Here is a 23414-nt window from a genome sequence, read left to right on the forward strand (position 1 = left end):
AGGCTTGTCCAAATCTGGAACCAAAGAATCACTAAGTAATTTAAGATTTATATTTTCCTTTTGCTTTCAGTGCAAATTCCAAAGCAGTATGCAGTTTTCTCTCTCTTTTTTTTTTTTTTTTAAGAGAGAAAAGTTCTAAAATGATGAAGTTTACCTCTTTGCCTTTAGTGTCTCCATTTTCAATCCATTCAACAGTCACACTTTCATTATCTTCATTTAGAGATGTTACCATAGCTTGGTGAATTCGACCTGGAAAGCAAATGCAAATAATCATTTATTAACATGTGGGAAAGTTTCCCAGAAATTATTTTAATCCCTGTACAGGGAAACAAAGAGAGAAGCAGAAAGGAAGGTTAAAAAAAAAAAAAAAAAAAGATAAATAAAAGATGATCTCTGACCACATACTGTAAATTGGCTCAAATCTCATCCACTAAGGGACGTTCTAATACAAGAGTATACAAATGAAAAATTGAAGAAACAGAAAACTGAGTGGTAAGCAAGCAGCATACCATGTGAAAAACACAATTTAAACCCTGTTTTCTTTGAGAAGTTTTGATAACAATTGCAACACCATGAATCTCCTATTGGCAGGAAGGTTTACTATGGTGCACTACACAAAGGGGTTTTTTTCTCCCTTCACAGGCTGCTACAACATTAAATGTTGACATAGGAGCAAAGTGCCTTGAAATTGAATTCTGATATCCATTTCTGATGAACGTTCAAACAATTGATCATTCAATTAAAATCAAATTCCCTGCATCAACAATTCAAATCATCGTTTTAGAAACAACTGTTAATACAAATTGTAAAGCTGGAGTTAAGGTGCCATTGCTATGTCTTCTCAAACAAGAGAGCCAAAGTCAGCAAGCCCCTGTAATGTACAATAAAAATAGGAAACTTTCTGTAGGGAGAAAGATTTTCCATCTTAAATATATAGTGCATCACAAATTCTTTTAATATCATCTGTCACACTTTATCGTATTTCCTACACATGGTAGTGAGGAGCAATTGTAATAACAGCTCAGCTATGCACTGACACAAAAGGAGCAAGATGCAAGTATCATGTTGATTTCATATCTATGCTTTGCCCTAGGAGTACCAAGAACTGGGGTTTCCAAAGAATACAAGTCCAGTAAAACCACTCCTCTAATACTCTCCTTTAATGAGCCATAACAGAAATAAGCAATTCCTTACTCTATATTATATTTGAGAGGAAAACATAAACAGTGCAGTAAAAAGGAATCCTAAATCATGTTTTATCTATATTAAACCCTAAAGGAAAAAAAAAAAGTCCTCTAAACTCAGCACACAAAATGCTTACTCCTAAAGCTTTATACACCCAGAAGGAAGTTTCTTCATTACAACTGTAGTTAATTCTTACATGAACTCCCTCAAAAATCACACAGTTTTTATTTGTTTATAGCTTACAGCCAACCCACACCCACACCTGCACTGCAGATGCCTTTAACAGGCCAGCTGGGGTGCAGCAGAGCTCCCTCCGGCACAAGCCTATACACCTATGCAGCTTCCAGAGCAGGCACCTGGGAGCAAGAGCAATCTGGCACTTCTGACAGTGCCCACAGCACTCAGCCACATGAATCCACTCCTTCCACATCTTACTTGCCCATCACACTTCAGTGAGTATTTCAGGGATCAAACTTCAGCATCAGCCTTAACTGAAATCCCAGATAATCTTGCTTTACAACACATGCAACACAGGTTTATAAATTTAATATTTCATTTTATTCTAAAGGCTACTTAATCATTCATTTGCACCTAAGTAAAAAAGAGGCTGCAAGTCTCACAGAAGGTAACAGTAAATCTATGCACTCTAGCATAAAATTCAGGAGAAGAGAATAACTAAAACTCAGTCAAAACACAGCAAACACAGGGGCTAATACAGAAGCTAGCACCCCTGGGCAGCAGTGATTTCACATGTACAATACTTACCTTACTATGAACATAACCTTACATAACCATTTTTAACCTCTGGACTTGTCCCTGCCCAAAGCATAGTCATAAGGTTCAATTCCCCATTGAAGGAGATGAAGTAATTCTTTACCAAAAAAAACAAACACCAAGAAATCCTCCCTCTTTTCCCAGACTTGATTCCTCTTCTCTAGCATTTGCTAGTTTTTATTCCTCTAACTCATATTTTTTCCGAACAAATCCCTCCATTCCTGTTTCCCTAGTATCTTTCTCTTTCAAGCCCCAGTCTCTCCACTGCCTTACGCCCCCCTTGCATACACTGCAATGAAAGTCTGGATTCCTTCACTTTTTCTGATAGCCGCAGTATCAATTTGCACTGGTATCAGTTGTTGCATAAGCTGTTGAGACAGGGTGAGTAAATAATAACAAACACCCTACCACTATTTACACTGGGCTCACCTCATACATAACAGCCAGCACGCATGAAGGTCATAGTTTGCACCTTCCTGTACGTGCATCAACACGTACTCAGAAAAAGCCAGTGACTCTCAGCAGTGAAGCTGGCGCAGTGGGGCATCCCTCAGCTGGAATGCAAAGACCAGCAGCGAGCGTGCAGAAGCCGCAAGGGCAGGAATAACAGCCATGCCTTCCCCTGGATGCACAGATTTTCCTCCAGTTTCCTCCCCCAGACAACGCTGCACAACCGCACATCCTGCCCTCAGGATCACCGCCTAATTCTACTGCTGCCGATGCGAACGCAGACCCACTGGGCACGGCATTCCTGCACTTCATTTCTACGGACAAGCGCTTCAGGAAAAGCTTTCTTTGTGCAAGATCTTCAATACATCTTTCCATTAACTTTTCTGTAGTTAATAACTCTAGTGCCCAATTTTGTACAAAATCACTGTTTTAAAAATTTTTAATTAGCTATCTGGTTTATTAGCAAGGTAACAACAGAATCCACATATTTCCTGTAGTGATGCCACTTCTGCCATGTCTACAAACTGCATTCTGGGTCTACAAGGGCGTCAAACCTCTTCAACACTGTAGGAACTGGAAGACTCATCAAGCTTATTTTGGTATAATCTTCTGCTACTATTTAAGGCTTGGCCCACCTGTCAACATGTAATCAAGAGAAAACTGATACATGAAAAATATAAGTTTGGAGAAACATATTCTATACAACATAATTATTATAATCTCTACAAAATCTGGTAACATGCTAAATTCTGAAGGAAAACCGCTATTAAAAACTGAAAGCTGAGACACCATCAGTCACAGAGCCACCAAACAAGGCATATTACCTGCTCCTGTGCTCTGCACTACTTTTTGACAGAGAAGAAATAACACTTTAAAATTAAGGGCTTAAATCTTTGCCATAACAAGTGAAAGGAGATCAAAGCAGGCTGATGAATGAATAAAAAATCCTCTCACAAACACAGTAAGCCAACATCCCTTAACAAAAGAATCACAATCAATCTTCCATCTCTATGCCAATCCTCATCTGCTCTCTGGCCAAGAAAGTCAGGATTGCATAAACAGCATTAACAAAAATAAAAGTTATGTCTAACTTCCAAATATTCTGAGTTTAAATAGAAAATGTATACTATAATGTTTAAACTGGCAATATACCTACACAATTTGTTCCTCAAAATTCTTAATGTGTTACTAAAAGTTTTCATGTTATTGAACTGCCAGAAAGCAAATTTACATCTTTACAATTGCCTCTTGCTCTCTGCAAACAGTATTCCATTATATTTTTCTAGTACACAGCTGAATACAGCAGCTGTGAAATTCAGGAATGCCAGCAACCAATTAGGCTGGCATAAACCTCGTCTAGCATATAAAGCAAGACCAAGCTGCAAATGCTAAAGCATAAAAGCCAAATGAATCTGCAGAGTGGTTGGAGGCAATGTCCTTGATTCCTAATGCATTTTCTAGAGTTGGTATGAAAACCTGAAATGTAAACGTGTTCATGAATGTGCATTATGACAAAATAAAAAAGGGACAAGTAAATAAAGACCATCTTCACACACATGTCAAAAACAAAAGAAGAAAGTACAGCCACAGCGCTGATACATTGATCCTTTACCCAGAGTTTCTTCAACTTCCAGTTCCTCTCCTCACACTAGAGTTCACATCACAGGCAAAATTTTTTCTGGGAAGTAGTTATACTGCTATAGATCCCGAACTAACTGAGAAGTTATTTGAAAAGGCTATTATTTGTATAAGTAATTTCTTCTGTACAGTGTATGGCATCTGGCTTATCTCCAACAAACTACAGCATGCAGAAAATTTTGCTGCAAATACGACAGTAAGACAACGCAAATATATTTGATGATGCCACATTACAATTACCTTGGCTTTGAGTCACATTCCTTGAACACACATACCTTATGATATTCTCACTCTTATCAATACAAGTGAAGAACATCAACTTGTATCAATACAAGTGAACAACATCAACTTCTTCACAAAGTGAAGAACTCATCAACTATGAAGAACATAGGCTCTCTTCCTAGCCATCTTACGAAAATTTGAAAACCAGAGGTAGAGAAAACAAGTATAAATATCTGCAGAAACACCAGAAGAACCACCTTTATTGTCAGAGCCTCTAGCCTAGCTATTGGTGCAGAAAAAGGTTTAGGAAGAAGCAGCAAAAGCAAATAACCACAGCTAAACCCAACATTTTAACTAACTCTCAAACTAGTCAGCAACACCAAGTAATAGCAATACCAATCTGAATTTTGAGCCTTACCGCTAAGTGCAATGAACATTTTCTGCCTGCAAAACTTCTTGAAACTGCCACAATTTTGAAGCAGCAATCAATTACAAGACTAAAACCTTTTCATCTTTCTAATACTTCTCAGTAACTTAAGTTATCAGTGTTAAAGATGGGTTGGTGTTACAGTCTGCGCTAAAGTATTTGCTGGCATGTGACTCAAGCAGCTTTTCACGCTCTCAAGTGACTCAAGAAGTAAGGCTGGAAAAAGGACCATGGCCTTCCCCAAACTTCCAAATAGAGTACGCTGGCCTAAAGAGATGCTGTATTTGCACTTTTTACACAGAAATTTTATGAAGTCTTAGAAACATATTTGAGTCAATAGTTCCAACTTTACACACAAGCTCTGGATCAGACTATAGAAAGAAAAGTTTCATGATTTCCACTCTGACCCTCCCATTCCTCCCCCAAAATGGTAGCAGGACTCAGAATAGCATGTTAATAACATCACACAGTTGTTTAAGTCTTTACAACTCAAAACCAGCCAATTGTATCAATAGGAACAGGTTATGGCAGTGTTAATCAACACAACCTTCAGGAAAGAAAATGCACAGCTTGTTACACTCTCTGACCTTGCTCAGGTAGTGGTCCAGTGAGCCAAACATTTAGCCTGTTTAAGTGCATCAATATTAGGTACTTCACAAATGCATTCAAAAACATAGCACAACTGAGCTGCTGCTATGGAGCCTTACTGAGGTTGATCACTGCAACAGGTGCTTCACCTTCCTTAAAGGATTATAATGGCCAGTTGTGAAATAGCCAAGATTCTCTTAAACCACACTCATGAGGGACTAACATCAATGTCACCTCATAAAGGGACTTCTGGACATGCTGTACCCTCATCCCCTGCCACCTGATAATCACCAATTAAAATCGTGAAGAACAAAATGTTCTTCACTTTCTTAAAACAAAAAAAAAATACAAACCACAAGTTATGCACAAAAAATTATGTTTAACAGAGAGAGATCAGCTGCAAATCAGGAACTCCAAAATTACTGTATACCAGAATTACAGTGGTCCAGAAAACTCTTTTCTGTGCTATAGGCTCTAATTTAAATAATGATTCTGATGGCAGAATCTTCCCGCTCTTACAGACCAGGGGGGAGGGGAGGGGGGACTAATTCTTCACCCCCCAAATGATGACTATAGCAGAATTCCAGGAAAAAAATCCCAAAGGAGAAAGAGAATTCCCATCTAGGTCTCTCCCGCAGTAACGTTAACTGTGCCAATGTTCTTATTCACTCGATCAACATTTGCCATGTTTCTCCCTGTACTGTATATACTGCCCTTCTGCTAATCCACAAGGAAAAACTGGTAGCTATTATTGACAGATGTTCCTTTTCCCACAACACTAAACATGCTTGATTTTGTTTCAAAGTTTCATTTATCCACACAGAGCAGCCCTGGTATAATGGACTGTCTGAGACTTTGCAGTTATGACGATCTACCTTTATCTCCTCTGCATCTACCACAGTTGTTCTAGCTTTGTTTTACCCATCACAGAGTTTGTTTTATTTTTGCCATGCAACCTGCTTTCCTCCTTTTGCTGGCTGTTACTGTAGTTTTAGTGTTATCAGACTAGCAAATGGGTCACTAACATATTTCTTAAATATTGAAGAACAGTACCATTCATTTCATTTTTAATTAAACGTACATTTTAATATTTATTTTTTGTGAATAATCACTACCAAATCGTTTTGTTTCAGTTTTTAAATTCTACAGAAACATCTGAGTCAAGTGACAAGCACACTACAACTCCATTTTATGAGCTCTGTAAACCTTCACAACATAACAGATAGGGACTTTGAGAACAGAAACTAGTATCTAGCCAAATAAAGTTTCCCATATCTGCTTGGATATTTAAGTTTTGAATTAAAATACAGTTTAACCTACTCTTTCCCCACATCTTGAAAGCTACCAAATCCAGGTGAAACTCCCCATACAAGATACACACCCAGTATCTGTGCAAAACCAATCAAATGTAGTGCTTCAGAAAAAAGTTTACAACTCTTACTGTCAATCCATTAACAAATGGAGAGAAAAAAAAACCAAACAAACCATTCAACTGTCCTATTTAGCTTCAAAATACACACAGTGCTTTTAATGTCCTTCATACAGCAAACAAGATGCAAGTAAGTTTTTGGTCCTCCTTGCATTCAGCAGCAACAAAAAAACCCAAAACACTAAAATATAATTCTACTTGCTCAGTCCAACTGAACTTGTTAATTGTCTATAGTGGTACACCTTCTCCAAATAAGTTACCTAGAGCTGTATCCCAGTGCTACTGTCACAATTTTGACTGCATTGTTTTTGTTTTTTCTGCTGGCCTTTCATCTTACACATTGGTCTATAAATTTCCCTTTACATTCAGAATACAAGTTTCCTGTGGCTCCCCAGTTAGAGGAACCCTTCAGTCTTTACTTCCTTTCAGAGCAGGTCTGGCTGCTTTCAGGAGTGGTGACTAATACTCTTCTAGCACATTTCAAGATGCGTTATTTCTCATTAGTGAGCTCTTCTGACAGTATCTTCCCTACATTTCTTTACTTTCAGGAGATGTATTTGCCACTGAAGTCTATGGAAATCACCCCACTGGCTTCACAAGCAAATGGAAAGTGAAACTCATAGCTGTCATATCTGGAAGCTACAGGTACATACTGCTTCTCTAGGTGTCAGAATGGGATAGCAACTTGTTTCTAAAGCAGCCCAATTCATAAATAAATGTAACACCACAAAGGCTAACAGGCACTGATCAGCAAGCTGTCTCAGCTATACCACACTCGGCATCCTACTGTTCTTAAGAGAAGACAAGTTCTCCACATATAACTTAGCCATAGAAAATGAGCTTTGGAACAAACCACCTGTCCAGTCATACCTAATACTATCGTAAGTCATATAACTCCTTTAATAAACTGAACACATTTAACCTTTATGGTATTAAGTTGTCTGCCTCTGCTATTCATCCCAGAAAGTTGCACTAGCACCTCACTCTCAACAGACTCAAACTTTTTAATTTCCAGATTACATATGTTCACCATCACTTAGTACTCTGTCCTTTATTTTAGAGCTTGTACAAAGAAATCTGTACAAGAATGGTGAGCCTACCTGTATCTGTTTCTGTCTGAATAGTACCACCTTTTATTAACATCGACAACCAGGAAAAGATGGAGTATTCCACATGAGGTCCAGACTGCTTTCCACAGCAACAGCGACTACAAAATTACAATGACTCTGAAATTGCACTCACTTTTCCCCTTGTCACTTCACATTGGTAGTCCACAATTATTCCGTGATGAACTAGAACATCAAAATTTTTCTCCTGTCATTTACTGTTTATGATCTCCCAAACTACAGCAGAAGCACATGATCATTTACTTTGTGCTGCTACATTTTATTCCAACTGTTTTATTCTGTATTTGCTACTCTTCCTGCATGATACACTCCTCCATAGAGATGATAACTCCCACTCTCACATGGTAATGTTACTAGAACAGTGTTACTATTTGTGTTATGACCAGTAATGAATTATTATAATGGATCAAAAAAACCATCCGACCAGTCCCAACACTGATCCCAAAGGGAATACAAGTAGTGAGAACTACAAGTACACTATCATCACGTTATAGCTCTCGTATTAAATTTCATCATAATCATTTTTCATGCTGTATGAAACGATTTACCTAAATCTAGAGAAACTTATGACTGACCTTCAGTAATGGATTGATACTGGTAATGCTGTGCAAAGCCTCTCATATACTGGCACAGCCCCACAGGGCCTCCAAGCTGAAGTCATGTCACACTGCAGAGTTACAGGACTCAGGACTACATTTATCCTGTTCATCTCTAAGATTGCTAGAAACATCTCAGCAACAGGCAACTGTCCTCCACTGTTTGTTACTACTTCTATAGTTGGAGCATTATTAGTTCCTAGAATGCTGCTATTAGATTTGCATTTTTTTTCCTGTTCTAGAGAAAAATCAAGGAGGGTAAGCTTAAATCACCTCTGAAATTGATGTTAATGTGATGGTTTATTGCTCCATGAGAAAAAAAACTCTTTTATTCAGTTATGCTGGTTTTGTCATTGCTGTACTGGAATGATCTTTCTTTTTGGGGGGAGAGGAGGCAAGTTCTATGGGAATCTATCACTGTGCTGTTACTGAAACTATAGCAGCAGCATAGCCTAGGAACACCCTTCTCATTCTCTAGCAGCAGTCATTACTAGAGTGAAATAAAAAAATCCAAGTCGCAGAGACCACCTCTGTGCTTTCTTTTTAGACCACACCAGGGACAGAACTCCTAGGACAACTAGTACAGACTGGGCCACATCCACAGCCCCTGGGACAGCACCCTGCACCATTGCTCACAACTACACCGCTTAGCGCTTGGCACAGATCCCTCAACTTTGTCTACATTAGCAAGCAGCGTACTGCAACAGGAGCAGATCTACAAAGCAGAACAGTTGGTGCTGAGGATCCCGCATTCATACTCTGTGTATTTTGGAGGGGACTAGGGGGCTACTTCAGACAGCTGGTCTGGTGCCACAGCTTCAACACCCATTAGCTGCTGAAGTGCATCACGTCCATTTCTGGAGTGCGCCTTCCAGCTACATTTAATCCAAAAGGAATTTAGTATGCTCCAAAGCCACTTTCAAAGTGAACTGAAGCACAGCGCAAGTAAGTAAGGGACAATCCAAAGATACACGTCCAAAGTGCATTCTTGATCTGAACTGAAATGCTTGTATATGCGTGCCTCTATGCTCCTAAGAAGTACCCCCATAGCCCTGAGACCTCCCTCTCAATTTTTTACGGTGTTTCACTTTGACCTATACAAAATAGTGAAAAAAGCTGCATTACAGCCTGCCACTGTGACACTATGAGAGCTAGGAACAGGGGCACATGCTGGATGTGCTAGGATGTGCGAGAGAACTTGTAAGTGCAATGCCCACCACAACGCAGCAGCACTGTCCTGGGCAGTGATAGCCAAAATGATGTAGTTCAGGCCTATTCTCAGCAACCGGGCAACTATGCTTGGGTTTTCTATAGAAGGTAGACATCCGATTCACTTCACATGGGAGTCTGGAAGTGAACTAGCATCTGTGCAGTGAGAATGATCATGGTACAAGGACCCTAGACTAAAATAAGGAGCAAGATAAATTTACTGTGCCGACACAGCCATAACACTCAATAGTTGTGAAACATCTTAATCCTCTCTGCAAGAAGATTTTATGCAAACAAGCACTAACAAAGGAAGGGACTGGGAAAGCAGAACTGTAGGTTTTTTTCTGATAGAGACTTTCCAAAACATCAGTTCAAAACTTAAATGTTAGTTCCAGCCAGATGTTCAAATAAACTCTGAATTATACTAGGTTTGGGATCCCATCCTTCGGCAAGACAGCCTTTCGGGTAGTAAGATGCCATGACAATTGTGAGGAACTTCAAAAGCACCTCTCAAAAATGAGCGAGTAGACAAAAAGGTAGCAGAATAGCTTCAACGTAGATAGAAGAAAGACAGGGCACTCAGAGAAAAATACTCTAATTTATGCATACAAAATGCTGAAACTGAAACTAGCAGTTACAGCTCAAGAAAGAGATCCTTAAGTTATCACTTACCATTCTCTAAAATCATTGGCTCAATATGCAGCTGCAACAAAAAAGAGCCAATAAAATGTTGGCCATCATCACGAAGCTAGAGAACAAAACTGAGTGTCACTTTGAAATTACATAAAGCTTTAGTGCAGCCACATCTTGAGTACGGTGTGTAGCTCTAGTCTTCATACCTTAAAAAAGATGTAGAACTGGAGAAGGTAAAGAGAGGAGCAACTAAGATGACCAAGAGGATGAAGCAGGCAGAGATTAAGAATGCTGAGGTTTCTCACTTTCAAGGAGAAGGCTGAAGGTGGATTTGGTTGAGCTTTACAAAATCATAAAGGAAAGGATGGGTGGAAACCATTATTCACCAAATCTTGTAACACTGGAACTAGGAGCACTCTCTTAAAGCGTATCAGTTTCAAGCAGATAAAAGAGGCAATGTACTTTTCCATGCAGCAAGCAGTGAACTTACAGATCTTGCTTCCACAGGAGATTTTGGAGGAAGAGAGTGTTAGTTGGTTCTGAAAGATATTCAATAAATTCACAGGCAATAGGTCCATAGGCAGAGTCATACCTCTAACATCCCCACTAAAATTCTGGATATTGGGGGAACGCAAAAGCATCAGACTGCAGATAGTGGCAGGGCCTGCTTGTTTTCCCTAAATAGCATCTCCTACTGCCACTGGCCTAGATGAACCACCAGTTTCAGTGGCCACTAGGGCATTTCTTAAGTTCTTATGGGTAATGGTTTGCTTAGTTTAAGGAGTGGGAGCAAACTTCAAAAATGCAGAAGCACTTCATACGTGACTAAAAGACAAATTCACGCTGTCCTACTCCAATAAAAGACTCCTACAGACAGAAAAAACACCAAAAGTTTCATTGACTTTTTGTAGAATGATCCTCATTTTGTCATAGATCCAGAAGGCAATCTCCTTTCCACAGTGTGAAAGAAGCCCCAAACAACAACCCCCTGCCTTTCTCAACATTGACACAAAGTTTTCCAGTAGCCATAGGCCGTTTTCATGGCTCATCTGAACTCCCCCCTGCAGTTCTGAGTTTTGAGGAAGATTAAACAACCAGCTGTTAACTCTATTTAGATGAGAACAAGATATTAATGTATGACATAATAGTATTTTCTGTCATTTGTCATGTTTTCCATTTACTGCAGCAACGTAAGTGATGCTTTTCATTCAACTGCTGGTAATGATATTCACATCTTATCTGTGGGCTGACAACTTGTAAACAAGTTGTAGGAATAGTTCAATGATGTCTTCTATATTTTTTTATTTATTGAAACAGAATATAATTTGAAATCTTCTTACACATATAGCCAGCAGTTCCTTAGAGCCCTTTTGAACAATTTTGCAGGATTTTGAAACCTTTTAAAATTGCTTATGAAAGTACAGTTCCTCTCTAGAGTCATTTGTTATATATTTTTACTGATCAAAATCCTCTGTATTCAGTATAAATTTCAACACAGTTACGGTATGTAGGAGCAAAGGTAGATTCAGTCAAGTATCTCTTTCAAACAGCACTGGAGTTAGCGGTTGTAGAGTAACTTCTTAGCTTTTCTATAACAGGATTTAAGATTGTGGTGGATTCAAATGGTGTGGTACTGCCAAAAGATTAAGATGACTTGGACGGTTTTCTTCCTCCCTTCCCCCTTTCTTGTTTTGTCTGTTCCTTGAATAAATGGCAGAGACCGCCTTTTCATGATTTTCTCTGCTTTCTTGGAAGCTTACAGTAGCAGCCTAGAAACAATAGCTTCTTGCATCACATAAAAAATTTCTACAAGCACCTTTTATAGATGTTTTTGACTGGTACCATTTGCCATTTTTGATTCCTTCTGTCAAACAGATTTTTTTTTTTTTTATATTTCCCTTACTTTACTAAGAATATTTACCATTACTTAATTTATTATAGAACTGGCAACTGTTGCTCCTGGTTAAAATTAAGCCAGAAGTTTTCAGTTCTGTAAAAGTTTAAAGCCTGTATTTTGCCTTATCTTAACAAGGTTCTAGAAGTCCAAGCTCAAAACAACAAATAAACTTTGAATGACAGTTGAATTCTTCTCTATTGTTTGATGAAACCTTGTTGTAACTTAAAAAAATTCAACAGACAGTGATTTATATTCACCCCTTTCATCACCACCTGAATTCCTATCCCATTAAACTGTCAAAACGAACAGGGAAGTTCAATTCATAAATACAGCACAGAAGAACATGCAAACATAACCTGAAATTGAATCAGGAACTTGGAGCATTCCAAAAGCTGGAGTGTGCACGTGCTTTTCAAACTGAATTCATTTCCACTGCTCTTTGGCTAGAGCCAAAGAGGCAGCATTGAGCTTCACCACTGGTAGAATATGCAAGTCTAGCAAACGCTTTTGTAAATCAGTACAAAATACATCTCAAACTCCTTACGTAGTTGAGCCTCAAAAGGAAAGTACCCCATTTTAGTGACTGCTAGATGTGCAAGAAGTGGACAAAAAATCCTAGATCCAAACTCTGCAAGTGCACAAATGTGCTACGTATGATACCTTGCTTCTAAATAGAAAGCTTTAAACAAAGCTCCACTCACATATGTATTTGGCATGTTCTTCCACTGAAGACAACTCTCTGTGTACTAGTCTCTAAGTAACAGGAAATACTGAAAATACCCACGCTTCTGATATCTGGGATTAGACAGACCTTTCATTGCCTGATGGAGCCATAACTCATACTTGCACTTTACTGCAAAACTTCAACAGAATTACTGAGAACATGAAAGCAAAATAACATTTCACATACGTGGAAAGCATGATCATCCACCAATAAAAATGCAGTGAAAGTCAAAGTTTTGTCATTGTGTGTGGGTTACCAGAAGTCATTTTAATTATTGCTTGCTTTAAATTTTACAGAGTCCTGGGATTATCAGTGTTGTGGGTAATACGGAAGCAGCAAGGAATACAGAGGACTTTTCAAGTTTGGAGTCAACAGCTTACACCTCATGCAACCAAGACTGCTACTAAGTAAAAACAATAAGCTCTACTTATTGTAAAGCAATAAGCAAAGCAGCATTATTTGAATAAAGCAGAACAAACCCCCCTGCTATTACATTCAAGTCTTTAAGTAGCAAAATCACTAATTATTCTTTTTCAAGAGTCAAATATAAGATCAGACTCAGTGCTGCTGAACAGAACTCCATTCAAAAAACAGCTCAAAAAACTGTGATGAAGTGGCTTAATTACTAAATCTAAATAATAAGTCTCATTTTTTAAAACGTCATTTAAATTTCTGGTTAGAAGAACAATTATCTTCAAGAACCTCTATTTACTCCTTTAAACTAACCAATTCTAAAATTAACTTGGGTTCCAAGTAGCATTAAAGAGCAACTGAATGTAAACTGTAATAGTAGAGTAATCAAAAGTCTTCTAGGTATATTCTGCTCATATAGATGACTCACTGCACTACAGACATTCAAAAAAAAATTAAGCACAGGTCTAATAAATTCATTCAATTTTCCAGGAAAGATAATTCTAATGTAATTTTTCACACAGCTTTATAACCTTTTGTCTAACAGATATAAAATTTAGTTTTAAGTATTTAGCAATAACTGAATTTGAAGGCACCAAAAGTAACTCTACAGAACACTCTTCCACACAGAAATGGCAATACAATCTATGTAACACCCACCCAGAGAACTATCTACGTCTACTTTGTTTTCTATGGGTGATGAACAGGTCGCAGAGAAGAGTAGCAAAATATAAGAATATCTAGCCCAGTATTCTGCCTCCAACACTGGTTCCACTTTAGAAAATAATTTAACACGATAGATGTCCTCCACTCATCTTCTGGTAAATCAATGGTTTCTGGATTGATTAAACTGACCTGTTTTTCATGATATTTGCTGGGTATATGAGCAAAATGCATTTCCAGGATGTTGGATATAGTCAGTACTGTCTCATAACCAAATACTTACTACAGACTTCAAAGCATCCCTTTACAGAGGTCAAAGCTGTAGGGAAATCATGTCACCCATCTGTCTATCTCTAGATTGGGAACAATATAGCCAGCTACAGGCATTTTAATTCTTAGAATGAAAACAAAAAATAGCACCAAAACAGTGATATAACAATGATTAATGTTTTAAGGAAGGACTGAGGGCAGAAATAGAAACAGCACGTGCTTACATACACACACTGTAAGAACAGGCTCATAGATATAACTAATAGCTTAAGACAATCTACATCTGGATTACCACAGTTTTGAGTTCTCTACCCTCCCGCCCTCTTTTCTCATAGTCCTGTTTTTTCAGATCGATCATCTCCCTGAGCCAACTTACAACATATTTAACTAAAAACTAATGCTGATGCAGCAGACAGCCAAAAGCAGCCCAGATTTAACCCAGCTTAAACAGCTGTGGAATCACACCAATAGTCAAGCTGAACTGTAGCTAACTTAATTATGATGCCTGTCTAAAAATCTTAAATAAGTATAAAAAAGCTCTGCCAAGACCCAGAAAAAATTGATCCAAACAACACAGCTAGGAAAATACGTTTGAGTGTCTAAGTTCAGTGCAGTACTGAGAACAACTTAAAAAAAAAACCCAGATGCCAAGTCACAATAAAATATACTGAAGGTTTGGAAAATACACTAGCAACTAAGTTTAAAAAATAACATTAGAAGGAGCTGTAATGCAAGTAAGCATTCACTTATGAAAAGAGGCAACTGGTAAAACTGGAAAATGTATGTAAGCTTTCAAGCAAAAAGAATTGCTCATATACCTGAATATTTGTTCATATTCTTGAAACAGGTGAACAGATACATCAAAAAAGTATCACAGCTCAGTAAAAACCTACCCTAGCAACATCCGAACACACCTGCTGAAAGCACTGATGCTTCCAAATAGCTCTAACTATGCTACAGAAGCATTACGAGAAATTAATTGCTAAAAGCAAATGTTTTCTTAAAAAGTCTTTAATTTTAAATTACAAACACCATCATGCTTGACCATAAATTTTGTTTACTACACATTTCCCAAGAGTGCTGAGGGAGCTGGCAGACATCATTGCTAGGCCACTCTCAATCATCTTTGAAAGGACATGGAGAACAGGAAAGCTGCCTGAGGACTGGAAGAAGGCTCATGTCACTCCAGTCTTCAAAAAAGGCAAGAAGGAGCCTTCCAGGGAACTACAGGCCAGTCAGCCTCACCTCCATCCCTGGAAAAGTGATGGAACAGCTCATCCTGGATGCCATCTCTAAGCATGTAAAGGATAAGAAGGTGATCAGGAGTAGTCAGCATGGTTTCACCAAGGGGAAATCATGCTTAACCAACCTGATAGCCTTCCATGATGGGATGACTAGCTGGGTAGATGAGGGGAGAGCAGTGGATGTTGTCTACCTTGACTTCAGCAAGGCTTCTGACACTGTCTCCCATGACATCCTCACAGGCAAGCTCAGGAAGTGTGGGACAGATGAGCAGACAGTGAGGTGGATTGAGAACGAGCTGAAAGGCAGAGCTCAGAGGGGTGTGCTCAGTGGCACAAAGTCTAGCTGGAGGAGGCCTGTAGATAGCGGTGTCCCCCAGGGGTCGATACTGGCTCCAGTATCGTTCAACTTATTCATCGGTGACCTGGATGAAGGGGCAGAGGGCACCCGCAGCAAGTTTGCAGATGATACAAAACTGGGAGGGGTGGCTGATACCCCAGAGGGCTGTGCTGCCACTCAGAGAGACCTCGACTGGCTGGAGAGGTGGGCAGAGAGGAACCTCATGAAGGTCAACAAAGGCAAGTGCAGGGTCCTGCACCTAAGGAGGAACAACCTCATGCACCAGGATAGGCTGGGGGCTGACCTGCTGGAAAGCAGCTCTCCAGAGAACGACCTGGGAGTCCTGGTGGACAAGTTGATTGAGCCAGCAATGTGCCCTTGTGGCCAAGAAGGCCAGTGGCATCCTGGGCTGCATTAGGAAGAGCATTGCCAGCAGGTCGAGGGAGGTGATCCTCCCCCTCTACTCAGCCCTGGTGAGGCCGCATCTGGAGGACTGTGCCCAGTTCTGGGCTCTCTAGGATGATTAAGGGACTGGAGCATCTCTCATATGAGGAAAGGCTGAGAGGGCTGGGGCTGTTGAGCCTGGAGAAGAGAAGGCTGAGGGGGGATCTTATCAATGTGTGCACGCTTCTCAGTGGTGCCCAGCAATAGGGTGAGCAACAGGCACAAACTGAAACACAGGAAGTCCTGTCTGAACATAAGGAAAAACTTCTTTACTGTGAGGGTGACAAAGCACTGGAACAAACTGTTCAGAGATGCTGGGGAGCCTCCTTCCTGGGAGATATTCAAAAGCTGTCTGGACACCATCCTAGGCAACAAGCTATAGGTCACCCTGCTTGAGCAGAAGGGTTGGACTAGATGATCTCCAGAGGTCCCTTCCAACCTCAACTACTCTGTGATTCTCAATACTGGACAAAGTCAGGGCTGCTTGAGAGTCCTAACTATGAACTTCTGTATCTTACTTTGTTTGTACTACTTAAGAAATTTAACTTAACTTAAAAGTTAACTTAAACCTTTAATTTATCAAAAGCCATTGATTCTTTTCTTCTATAGAAACTATATTTTAGTGTTTACAGTGGGTTGACCACATCACTCTCTTCCTGATCTCAAGATTCCAGCAACACAGTATGATAAGGAAGAAATGATAACCTAATAATAATGAGAGAAAAAAAGTTTAAAAGAAAGCCACATTTTGTGATACCAGCAATAAACATAGACAAAGGCAGAATTTTAAGATGATAACAGCAACAAACTGAATTTACTCCATTCTGTTACTTATATCTCAAACACAGAAATCACAATAGCACATTTCACAGGTCAATGCAACAAAAATATTACAGATTTTGTGCCACCCAGGAAAGAAGCTGATCTGGTAAACACTTCACACCGTTCACTCATTTCTCCGTATTGTGCCTCACTAAGTGGACATATGAAAAGAACTCAAAAGGCAAATTCATCTTCTAGGGCAAATAAAAAGAGATGCTTCTGTGATGACACTACTTTCTACTCAGGCATGACCTCTTCTCAACTATTTATCATCTCTTCCCACCACAACAATACTGCAGCAGCATAGCGAAGTCTTCAGTTCATAAAGCCGTAAGAAGAAAAGACTACTGTAAGTGGGCCCAGGTAACAGGCCATTATAGAGAGTGGTTGAAAGAGCGGTAACTTTACCTGGCAAGCAGAAATAAAGGATAGAATCCCCCAAAACATAATGAAGGGGGGAGGAAAAACATGCAATACAAATTGTGTAATCCTAGTAGCCATATACCGCTTTAAAGACATTATTGCTAGCAATTCTATATTAAATATGCCCATGAAACTACCAAAGATGAGGAGATTCTCTAAAGATTAGGATTTCAACTCTTGTTATTCGAGAGCTATTTATACAAAATACAGAAGATATACATAAAAATCTGAGAATCTGCAAGTTAAAGTGAAAATCCACTTGCTGAATAACAAAAAGCTGAATGCTCGAAATGCCCCAGAGACTTTGGATATAAAAACACGAGAACCTATACTAGATCAGCCTAGATGTTGGGCCCATCAGCTCAACTGACAAAAGCAGACTTAAAGCTCTGTGTGTGATCTGGGCACTATGGAAGGACAAAGACACATTGTGTCAGTATGGCTTACATAGGGATTAGGTAATTGAGTCAAATGACTTAAATGTGGTAACAAGTCTTAATCACAGGGAAAGAATAGATATATGTCACCAAACAAAAAAGTAAAAGCACATTACCATTTAAATCTACCCTTGAGAGCTTTTAAAATAGGGCGACTACCCAAACCTGAACAGAATTTTTATAGTATCATTATACCTTCCATCTTGCTATAAAATCATTGCTGTTATTGGGAGTTGTACATAAAAATCAAGATCACCACACAGGATTACACAAAAGACAGAGTATAGTATGTACCTTTCAACACTGGAAAACATCAATTTTGCAGAAGTCGGTCTTTAAAAAAAAACATATTAGAGCCCTCTCTGTTACAAAATTCAGTCTTGTCAGTGTTTGAAAGCTAAACAGCTACCATGATGTTTTGGCAAACATAAGGATAGAAGAATTGCCAATAGCTTCTGGGACTAGATGGATTATCTTTGACTGTGACCATTTCCCATTGCTTCAGAGTCAAGTGAAGAAAAAACTTAAGTAGGCAGTTATAGAATAACACAGCCATAGGGAAGATTTATGCCCAACTCCCATAAGCTAGAGGTTATTTAAACTACAGACCAGTAGGGACAGCGACTACCTTTTAAGACTGCCACTTTTTTAATTGTTACTGTAACATTGGATATTCCTACCATCCATATCAGCATCCTTTTTTTAAATCCTGGTAGGCTTCTGGCCTCAGTATCCTCTGGTAAAAAGATCTCTGTGATACCTTAAATTGATAAAAGACAATAAACAAGGAAAAGTTTTCTCACTGATTGTGCTTCTGTTCTTGTATTGGGGAAAAAAATGGAGACAAACTCACGATCTCTCTTTTCTACACGATGTGTTAGCCAATTTCTATAAAATCACTATTTTTCCTTTCCTAGATGTTCTATCAAATCTTCAGTCACTCTTCCCAATTACAAGAATGTTCCTCTCCTCATTTCTGTTACATTGTTTCTGACATACCAAGACCAGAACTGTACTGCCCTTTCCAAATGAGCAAATATATAATTACTTTCTGTTTCTAGGTAGTATTTCAGATTTGCAAAGACAGAGAGAATAGGAACAGCCTGAGGACGAAAAGGCAGGAACACAATTGGACTGAAAAAGTAAAGGAAAAATACCAGTCAGCCTGCTAAAGGTTTACAGGGCATAACACAGGCTTATCATATTTCAGCTAAAGACTGCATTTACAGAAAAAAAAATGTGAACTGCCCTTTCTCCAAAATAGCTGTATAGGTCTTTGTCATCATTAACTAGATAATGCATGAGAAGTGGAGAGAACATTAGTATGGGCCATGCATATCGTGTTCGTACAGGTACAAGTTTAGAAGTAAAGCAGTAGACAATTATTATTTGAATAAATGGAATTAATCAACAGACAAATTATCATATTTAGATCTCAGAAAGCAGTATCTTCTGGACGGGAGGAAACTTCATTTCAGCGGGTCTCATAGGTACATTCCAGCCCACTCTTTCATCCCCTAAGCTTCCATGTGATAAGGCACATTTTTCAAGACTGGTAATGCAATCCATTATTAGCAATTCACAAACTAAAGTGAATGAGTTCCTTTCTCTTTCCAAGTTATACTACAAAGGCATATTTCAAGCAATGTTCATAAATTGTCTTGAAATAAGGAGTAAATTTCCATATCAGAAATGATTATAAAAAGCCAAACTAGCTGACCATTTAATATGCTCTTACTTTACATGAACATAACTAGTTATTCCATGTAATTATAATTGGAAATATTATCTGTAACTCTAGACAACATTTATACCAATATTTACACACTGAGAAAAAACAGACAACCAGCAAACAGCTCTGCAGCGTCAGTCTTTGAAAATGTTGACTTTTATCCAAATACTGGTTTTCATGTGTTTTTGGCCATGAGTTCTAATAATGCATTTCATTTTTACAGTATCTGTTTTCTACTCAGTCCAGTAAGAAATGTCTCATGGAACCCTTAAACTTAATTAGAACTTGTCAAATGACAGAACATGTAACTTTACTTTCCAGAATATTCTGGTCTCATTCTCACATTTATTGTGTTTTATATGTCTTTGCAATTTTGCTGTAATGAGTAAGTATGAATTGATGTTTTGCATGGTGCTTGATATTTTACAAAGACTGCTGTTCTCTTATGTTTCTTTAAATAAAAAGATGAATTAAGAGTTTTCTGGGATTAATAAAGCTCTGTATTCAGAAGAGTATTTAACATAACTGGTGGACAGATGGGAAAAAATGCTTACTTTTTCAAATCACCCCGTAAACAAAATAAAATTTTATTCTCCTCTAGATTCAGCAAACAAACAGACAGATAATGGAATTTTAAAGAATTATTATATTTAGTTTTAAAAAAGGACTTCCTATAGAGAAAGCAACATGTGAACAAATTCCAGACCGACACACTGCTTTCTCCAAAAGTTTCTTAAATGATTTTAGCGGTGCTTTCAACTTAGGGTAGCTGGTATGATACCTAGCCCTGAGTCTACACAGGTACAGTTCTGAGTTGAAGAGATCCAGGCAGCTCACTGTTACTGAAAGAGGAAGATCATTCCTCTCACCTCCACTTCATCCCAGCCATGGATTTCCGACAATCTGTGGTATTTTGGGGGTCACAGACCTCTCTGTGAGTCAGACTGGATGGGGGAGTGAGTTTGTAAGAAGAACACAGCTGACAGGCACAGCAGCAAAACCTCCCCTGTTTAGAAGATCACCTTGGCTGCATGTGCAACCACAGTTCAGGTTGGTGGCCGATCTTCTGAAAGGCAACACAATCTAAATTCAGTCTAGTGCTGACCGTCCTTCAATATCTTTCTCAAAATGCTCACTTACATTTACCTTGGACAGTTTCTCCTATAGTTTACTGGGAGAAGAATCACAGAACGCTGCCATAGGCTGAGCCATAATGTGTCATCTCGTCCACCAGTCCCAATGAAAAACAGGGAAATATCACAATAACCAGAACCCAGTAGTTCTAGTATGACATTTCAGTGCGGTTGCTCACATGAGGACCAAGCTACTGCAAATGCTCAAAACCTATAGCATGAGCAACTGTGAAGATTTGTATATTACTGATGTGCAGTATACTTAATGTGCTATATCACACATGTAAGTGATACAGCAAAATATGTAAATCTTTCACAGCAATAAAAATAGGTATCATTATGTTCAAGACTTACTGTTCTCACTTCTGACATTACAAGTGAGTAGAATTCTGCAGAAGGGAAAAAAGGAAGCAAAGCATTCTCATGCATTATTTTATGAAGATAAACAAAACATACAGTAACATTTATTAGAAGTTCACCAAAGCTTCAGGAAAACAGTTTTACAAGTTGCTATGATGATGTTTCCTGAAACCTCAGAAACAGATCTGTAGGAAGTTAGGCTAATAACTGCTAAACCTATCAAATTCTTCATGTGACACACAAGCCATTATGCACAAATTGAGGGGTTAGGTATAATATAGTGTCCAGTTAATACTGAGTATTAGAATTTTATTGTAGGGTTGAACTGCAGTATGGAACATGAGGAAGACAAGCTGCATAAAGATTTGCTGCCTAGCTCCTGCCTCATGCCAAAGCCAGGCTGTCTTCAGTACCTTGGATCTCCAGGTTTTTCTTCCTATAAAAACATTTGATTATTCTTTAGCAAGCTCCTAAACACTAGAGAAAAAAATGACTTTCCAGAAAACCCCAACATAACCCCACCCAGTTTGGTAGGTTTCATAGATCTCATACAGGCCAAGAACAGATGACATATTCCCCCTCTAATTAAAGAGCTGAAGTCACAAGTGACCTGCCATTGATTCAGCCATTGAACTTCTCATTTCAATTCTCTCCATCCAGACAAATATGAATAGTTAGTACCCTAAATCTCACATACACACACTTCCTTTATTCACATGTATTTCTAGATGGCACCATACAGGCTCCTGCCAGGAGATGCTGCACAGGGTGAGAAACACTGGCTCCCCAACAAGGGGGTTTCATCGTAGAAATAACAAGTCATGGGCAGAAAAAACAAGTGCTCTTTCCATACTTTAATCATAAAGAACAGCTGAAATAATAACATCAAGGTTTTTGTCAAATGATGGGAGTGTCCAAAAGCATTTCTGTCAGTGCACAGTGTTGTGTCATTTGTTCAGAGCACAGCTTGTATGCCGGAGCAAACAAGAAGTTATTTCTTTACACTAAGGCCTTTCCTCTCTCCATCACCCAATCCCCTCCCCTCAGGCCCTCCCACCTCCCTGCCGAAGCCCCCCAGTCTCTCCTCCCCACCCACGCCCCTTCCCCCCAAAATCGCCTCATCACCCCCATCCAGACCCACTCCCCACATCTCATTACCCCCCTCAGACTTCCTCCATTTCCCCTCCCCCACGAGCCCATCCCATCCCTTTTTCCCTCTCCCTTCAGCCATCCCCTCCCCTCAGTCATCTCGCCCTTCTCCCCCACATTTCAGCCCACCCCCGCCCCCGCCTGCCCCCCCGGCGCGGCCCCTCCCCGCCTCCCGGCACTGCCGCAGCCTCCCCGTCCCCAACGGCCGCCGCCGCTCGCGCCCCGCGCAACCGCCCTCCGCCGCCAAGCGCCAGCGCTCCCCTGACAACCGCAGCGCGCGCCAGGCCCGGCCACTCCCCGGGCCCCGCGCACACAATGGGCCCCGCGCGCAGCCCCCTCCCCCAGCGCCTCGCGCCGAGGTCGGAGGCGGCGCCCGGCCGGGGGCTGCGGCCGCGCCGCCGGCCCGAGCCCTCCGCCGCCCCTTCCCCACTGACCATCGCTGCGCTTGATCTCCACGTAGATCCCTATCTGGATCTTGCCGAAGTTGGCCGCTGCCATCGCTTCATGGGGCAGCCGGGGAGATCCGAGGCGCTGCCGGCCGGGCGCACAGGGGGCGGGGAGGGCACACACGACAGCGGCGGCGGCACCGACCGCGGCGGCTCTGGGAGGGCGGGCGGGAGGGAGGGAGGAGGGACAGGGAGGGACGGGGGGGAGGGAGGAGGGGGGAAGAGAGAAAAGGCGCCGGCCGGATACAGCAGGCGCTGGGAGCTGCTGCGCCTGCGCGCTTGGCCGCGGCGTCACGGCAGGACCGGCTCACGGGGGAGGAGGAGGCGGGGGCGGAGGCGCCGCGGCGGTGCTGGCCCTCGTCGGCTGCCCGCCCGCTGCTTCCTCCCGCCGCGAGCTGCCTCCGCGGAAGGGGGCGCTCGGCCCGCGCGGCGGGCGGGCCCGGCCGCGCTGCCCCGGCACGGGGGCGCCCGAGGTGGTGCCGATGGGCGCCGGCATCCCGCCCTGCCGGCGGCGACGCTCGGGCGCCTCCCCCGCCCGGAGGGTGCCGCTCCGGCGCCGCCCGTTGTCGCCACCCCGAGGCGACGAGGCCCCGCGGTGGGCGCCCCGCGTCCCGCCCCGCCCGCAGGGCTGCCGGCGCCCCGGC

At 40.8% G+C, this 23414-nt stretch overlaps 1 protein-coding gene across 6 annotated transcripts in view; it reads right to left on the reverse strand.

Moving 5' to 3' along the window:
* The window catches only part of LOC135324989 (kinesin-like protein KIF2A), a 59164-nt gene extending 36118 nt beyond the window's left edge, over positions 1–23046 (reverse strand). The window contains exons 1-2 of one of the 6 annotated variants that reach the window (XM_064502226.1): positions 22759–23046; positions 155–249 (exon numbers count right to left, since the gene is read on the reverse strand). In XM_064502226.1, the coding sequence (XP_064358296.1) occupies positions 155–249; positions 22759–22822 (159 nt within the window). In that variant the 5' untranslated portion in view covers positions 22823–23046. Of the gene's footprint in view, positions 1–154; positions 250–18630; positions 18653–22758 lie in introns of those variants that run through there. The other 5 variants (XM_064502227.1, XM_064502228.1, XM_064502230.1 and 2 more) reach the window with 5 other exon arrangements.
* Positions 23047–23414: the final 368 nt, after the last annotated feature.

Source organism: Dromaius novaehollandiae, chromosome Z, assembly GCF_036370855.1.
Source record: "Dromaius novaehollandiae isolate bDroNov1 chromosome Z, bDroNov1.hap1, whole genome shotgun sequence".
Lineage (NCBI taxonomy): Eukaryota > Metazoa > Chordata > Aves > Casuariiformes > Dromaiidae > Dromaius > Dromaius novaehollandiae.